The 6,299-nt window shown below is 47.7% G+C and overlaps 1 protein-coding gene across 5 annotated transcripts in view; it reads right to left on the minus strand.

Moving 5' to 3' along the window:
* RAPGEFL1 (Rap guanine nucleotide exchange factor like 1) overlaps positions 1-4,614 on the minus strand; it is a 45,334-nt gene extending 40,720 nt beyond the window's left edge. The window contains exons 1-2 of one of the 5 annotated variants that reach the window (XM_069952284.1): positions 4,595-4,614; positions 2,311-2,932 (exon numbers count right to left, since the gene is read on the minus strand). In XM_069952284.1, coding sequence (XP_069808385.1) covers positions 2,311-2,701 — 391 coding nt within the window. In that variant the 5' untranslated portion in view covers positions 2,702-2,932; positions 4,595-4,614. The other 4 variants (XM_069952283.1, XM_069952282.1, XM_069952280.1 and 1 more) reach the window with 4 other exon arrangements.
* Between the last annotated feature and the right edge of the window lie 1,685 nt (positions 4,615-6,299).

Genomic DNA, 6,299 nt, shown 5'->3' on the forward strand with positions numbered 1-6,299 from the left:
AAACCCATTGAGCTTCACAGTACAGGATCCGCAGCTGATTTCGCTGCAAACTCACAGCATGAAAATCCGCTGCGGATCCGGTAGGTGTGAACGCACCCTAATGGAGTATTTCCCCGCCCGACATAATGTATAAATATTATGCGGGGAGTGGGGAAACTGTTTAAATCTCCGCAACACTGTAGTGACAGAGCCGCGCGGGAAACACTCCACTACAGGGTTTCCCCGTCCATAGCCTCCATAATATATGGGACATGGGAATAAGCCCTTAGAGTGTACAGTACTATGTCCACCCTTAACTTATGCCAAGCTGAATTTCTATGGCACTGGGGGCATTAGGACAATAAATGTTGGCCAAGTCAGGGCACTATTAGATGGGCCAATGAGCAACGTAAACAATTTCCGCCCCTCTTGCTCTGTGTGTACGGGGCCATAAGGTATCAACAAGGTTGAAAAGTGAAACAAGCCCAGTTTCCCCTAGCAACTAATCAGATTCCACCTTTCATTTTGCAAAGAGTCTGTGAGGAATGAAAGGTGGAATCTGATTGGTTGCTAGGGGCAACTGGGCCAGTTTCCCTTTACACCATGTTTGATAAATCTCCCCCATAGTGTACACTCGGGCCAGGATCCTTAGCTGCGCCAGTGCCGCAGAAAGCCTGACCTGCCCATTGTGTGCAGTGGCGAATTCGGAGGCAAGCATCTGCATCTAAATTCAGCAACAGTGAAGATCATCCGGCCGGTACTGCAGTACAGTCCGGGATGATCTTCTCTAAAACCGGCCGTTCTGTGACCCGGCCGGGTCACGGAACGACCGGTGTCTTACACCATGTGAGCATGGCCTATGGCTGTACTTCACCAGACAATTTTGATTTAAAGGGGTCCTCCAGTCATAAAACATTATTCCATAAGCTTGAGTTTGCTATCACTTGGTAATGGATTGAGGTCTGGTAACTAGGACCCTCATTAATTACCTGACTGAAGAGACCTAGATGGCACGGCTGCCCAGGCATTGTGATTGGTGAAGGACTGGCTGCAGGTAAGAGACAGCACAGCTTAGCCATATGTGTCACCTCATACAGCTGGAGTGGCCCTTTAAATAAATAACTGTTACCTGAGCTCCCGCAGTGCACTGCTTTCTAAATTCACTGGATAAATGCTACATTACATTACATTAGGACCCCCCTTAAAGACTTCTAGACCAGTGGACCCATGAATGCAAGAAGGCGGCGCTTGAATTGAACAGATTAAAAAATCTGCATTTGTTTCCACTGCATATAAAACCACAATCTTCAAGGCCAAAATCTGTGTCCGAATTTTGAAGGTATGCTTTCAAATTTCGGAGTAATATTAGAGATGGCTCTTTCAGACAACAGCCATCTCCCCCGAGCCCCAGTACACACGAATGCTATACGTATGTAACATTTTTGGACATACTTGCGCCTTGCACACCAGTTTGGCTCTGTGTCCTCTTTGGCGGTGTTGCTTAGCAGTAGCAAGGTTTTTAGAAATATTTTTTATTTGCGAAAGTCGCTAAATTTTTACACCATCTTGCTTCACTCAATGGGTGGCGTAGGAAACCAACACAGTAAAAAAAGTCATGTAAAAAATGCGCCAAACTCATCATACATCTTAATTTGGTACATTTTCCATTGGCATGAGGGGAATTGAACTGAAATGCGCTCCAGATAAATGCCACCCTATTATTGTTGCCATTTTTTCTGTCCTGACGGAGAAGCTCCAACTGGTCCCAGTACCAATATGACGGGGAATAAAATACTGGCACTTTTTGACACTTGATACATAAGAGATTGCATTGGTCATAGAAGACGTTGATATGGCACGCTGAGATGTACTGGTTAGGACACAGCGAGTAGTGCTACCACCTTGCAGTACTGCCGCCATGGGTTTGGCCAGGGCAACATCAGCAAGGACTATGCACTTTCTCAATATATCCTTATAGGACTCTTCTGCATCCTCCTATTTCCTCCTTCTAAATCATACCACCATGAAACTAGTGCAACACACCTTCTCTGTCCTAAGGACTGTAGGATCCGTCTATGACCCCAGATACAGGAGTTATAAAAGTGGTATTGCTATTTTCTATGGAACACGTCATATACCTGTTTGCGACACGCAACATGAGTCACTGACCTCATAAAAACAAGACGTAATCTCTACATAATGCAGAACATGTTTACTGGGATTTGAGGTGTCAATAAAGTGTAAGTCCACAATTCTGGAAATTCCACTAGTCACGACCGAGATGCTTCCTTGGAATCAGTACCATATATATGTATATAACACTTTACTTACCAGCTGGATCGCTCAGTCTAGGTGCAGTCAGTAACTGGTCCAAAACCCTGCCCAATAGGGCCTCTGGGGTATCCGGGGCAAGAAGAGGTCCAGGAGGGGTTAGGGACCATCCAACAGAGCCTGGCGGTGGCGTCAGAGGTTCTGAGGGTGACAGTTCATCAGAAGAGAAGGAGAGTGGTGAGCGTAGTCCATCGGGCAGCTCCAGGCAGTCATGAGAAGGTTGTGGAGCTCCAGATGGGTCCTCTTCAACTTTTTCCCCACTAGAGGAATCTCCCGGGGTATCCCTCAGAAATGAGGGCAAAATTTTGGACACGCTTTGCCTCCGGTGTAGATGTCTGGGACCTGACAGATGGGAGCTCTGCTTCTTTAAGAATTTCTCCAAAGGCTTCATGATTTGAGGGTGTCACTGGATGATAATGGAGAGATAGGGGGCAGAGCCCCCCCAAAGGAATGAAGCACTAGTAGACAGAAGGGTCACCGGCCACCATGACACAGAATGTGAGGGAGATAAAGACGCTACAAACAAAAAATCGGGGTCTCTTTATGAATACGATGGGGCCGCTCAACAAGATCCTGGGTGTATGGAAAATGTCCACTCGGTTAAGTCAGCGCATGGAAAATCCTGATGAGAAAATGAAAGACGATTACCCAGATTGCTTCAAAATATACAAAAAAAAATCACATGTGAATGGATGTGAAGGCTATAGAAGGATACAGAATACAGAACAGAGACTTAGATACCCTCCAAACACATAGCAAGGTCAGGACCCAGTAATGGTCAAAGCATGGGCCCCCTATGCAACGTTACGAGACGTATAAGGGGCCACTGACGGAAAGTGGGTGCAGTGAGATGGATGACAAATAAAATGGCAATGTGATGAGGTGCAAGTGTCAGTCCCTGGAGGGTTGCGGGATTGGTGCCCTCTCTAGCTCACCCACTGCCCATGTCTGCAGTCAGCAGGTGCCAGACGCTCTCCGCACTGGAAGATAGACAGCACCTGTCTCTGCTGCTGTCTCTGCACTGGTCTCCAGCTGTCTCAGCTTGCAGCAGGCTCCATGCACAATGTTCTCTGTAGTCTCAGCAAGGAGGATGGCCAGTCCTTCACCTGGCGGCTCTTCTGCAGCTCCTGCCTGGTGCCCCTCTCTTCTTCCTCACACTGTCTCCCCTCTTTTCTTGCTTTGTTCCCCCCTCTGATTTTCTTTGCTTCTTCCCTGGCTTCCCAGAGGAGGGAGGGGGAGAGAGGCAGGGGGAGGGGGTGCAGGGGGGGGATGCTTAATTAAAAGCTGTGATCCTGACAGCACAGAAGCTGTGTGTGTGAGCAGGCATGTGCTCCAGCCAGTGTAAGCGCCCCCTCCCTCCTGTGTGTAGTGGTGAGTGTGCAATGTGGGGGGGCGTGTGCTGCACCCTAGCTTATGAGGAGGGTCTCCCTGCACAGAGGAGGAGGGTCCCACAATGATGAGAGGTCCCTGGATGTGTGGGGGGAGGCAGGGACAGTCACTGTGTGCATGCGTGTGTCCCTCCCCTCCCTGCTGCCTCATCTCTCCCCTCCCTCAGTATTTACCTGTCTCTCTGCTTCCTCAACGTGTTCTCCTTCTGCACCTCACACTCTGCAGCCTCCCTGCATACAGGCGGAGACCCAGGCCCTCTATAGGAAGAGGGGGACCCCCAGATGTACCCCAGCCTCACACCTCACACAATGCTCCAACCACCTCCTCTATAGGAAGAGAGGGACCCCCAGATGTACCCCAGCCTCACACCTCACACAATGCTCCAACCACCTCCTCTATAGGAAGAGGGGGACCCCCAGATGTACCCCAGCCTCACACCTCCCACAATGCTCCAACCACCTCCTCTATAGGAAGAGGGGGGCCCCCTAATATACCACCTCCTCTAGAGGAACAGGAGGGCTCCCTAATGTACCACCTCCTCTATAGGAACAGGGGGACCCCCAGATGTACCCCAGCCTCACACCTCCCACAATGCTCCAACCACCTCCTCTATACTATCTGTCCATACCATACCTGCCCCCCAGTGGTCCCTGAAAACAGGGTCCCTCCTAGAGTCAGAGGTACCCCACCACCACCTCATTCAGTAACCTGTCACCTGTCTGCGGCTGCTGCCTCCTTGTATTTTCTCATTTCAGATAAATGCCCAGCGATTACTGTACAGCTCTACTCCAGGTGCCCAGTGCCTGCTGCCCCCTCCCCTGTGCCCGTCCTGTATGCTCCCTCTCTATAGCCCTGTGTATTGTCTCTCTCTATCCTCCCAGGGTCACCTCCATACATCCTGTCATCCTGGCTTCCTTCTTCCCTGAAATGACAATCACCCCTCCCCCTATCCTAAGTCCAGGTACAAAAGTGAGTCACCTACGTGCTGCACACCCTGCCGCCACCTTATGATCTGTGTACTGTGCATATAGCGTAATATGGGGAGATACAAGGGAGGCTTTATAGAATGATAGGAGGAGATATAGGGGAGGGTATATGGAGTAATAGGAGATATAGGGGAGGTTATATGGAGTAATAGGAGGAGATATAGGGGAGGATATATGGAGTAATAGGAGATATAGGGGAGGTTATATGGAGTAATAGGAGGAGATATAGGGGAGGGTATATGGATTAATAGGAGGAGATATAGGGGAGGTTATATGGAGTAATAGGAGGAGATATAGGGGGGTTATATGGAGTAATAGTAGGAGATATAGGGGAGGTTATATGGAGTAATAGGAGGAGATATAGGGAGGTTATATGGAGTAATAGGGGGAGATATAGGGGGGTTATATGGAGTAATAGGAGGAGATATAGGGAGGGGTATATGGAGTAATAGCGGGAGATATAGGGGGGTTATATGGAGTAATAGGAGATATAGGGGAGGTTATATGGAGTAATAGGAGGAGATATAGAGGAGGTTATATGGAGTAATAGGAGGAGATATAGGGGAGGTTATATGGAGTAATAGGAGGAGATATGGGGGAGGTTATATGGAGTAATAGGAGGAGATATAGGGGAGGGTATATGGAGTAATAGGGGGAGATATAGGGAGGTTATATGGAGTAATATGAGGAGATATAGGGGAGGTTATATGGAGTAATAGAAGGAGATATAGGGGAGATTATATGGTGTAATTGGAGGAGATATAGGGAAGGTTATATGGAGTAATAGGAGGAGATATAGGGAGGTTATATGGAGTAATATGAGGAGATATAGGGGGGGATATATGGAGTAATAGGAGGAGATATAGGGGGGATTATATGGTGTAATTGGAGGAGATATAGGGAAGGTTATATGGAGTAATAGGAGGAGATATAGGGGAGGATATATGGAGTAATAGGAGATATAGGGGAGGATATATGGAGTAATATGAGGAGATATAGGGGAGGTTATATGGAGTAATAGGGGAGATATAGGGGAGGGTATATGGAGTAATAGGGGGAGATATAGGGGAGGTTATATGGAGTAATAGGGGAGATATAGGGGAGGGTATATGGAGTAATAGGAGGAGATATAGGGGAGGGTATATGGAGTAATAGGAGGAGATATAGGGGAGGGTATATGGAGTAATAGGAGGAGATATAGGGGAGGATATATGGAGTAATAGGAGGAGATATAGGGGGTTATATGGAGTAATAGGAGGAGATATAGGGGAGGGTATATGGAGTAATAGGAGGAGATATAGGGCGGTTGTATGAAGTAATGGGAGATATGGGGGGGTATATGGAGTAATAGGAGGAGATATAGGGAGGTTATATGGATTAATAGGAGGAGATATAGGGAGGTTATATGGAGTAATAGGAGGAGATATAGGGGAGGTTATATGGAGTAATAGTAGGAGATATAGGGAGGTTATATGGAGTAATAGGAGGAGATATAGGGGAGGGTATATGGAGTAATAGGGGAGATATAGGGGAGGGTATATGGAGTAATAGGAGGAGATATAGGGGAGGGTATATGGAGTAATAGGAGGAGATATAGGGCGGTTGTATGAAGTA

Source organism: Dendropsophus ebraccatus, chromosome 14, assembly GCF_027789765.1.
Source record: "Dendropsophus ebraccatus isolate aDenEbr1 chromosome 14, aDenEbr1.pat, whole genome shotgun sequence".
Lineage (NCBI taxonomy): Eukaryota > Metazoa > Chordata > Amphibia > Anura > Hylidae > Dendropsophus > Dendropsophus ebraccatus.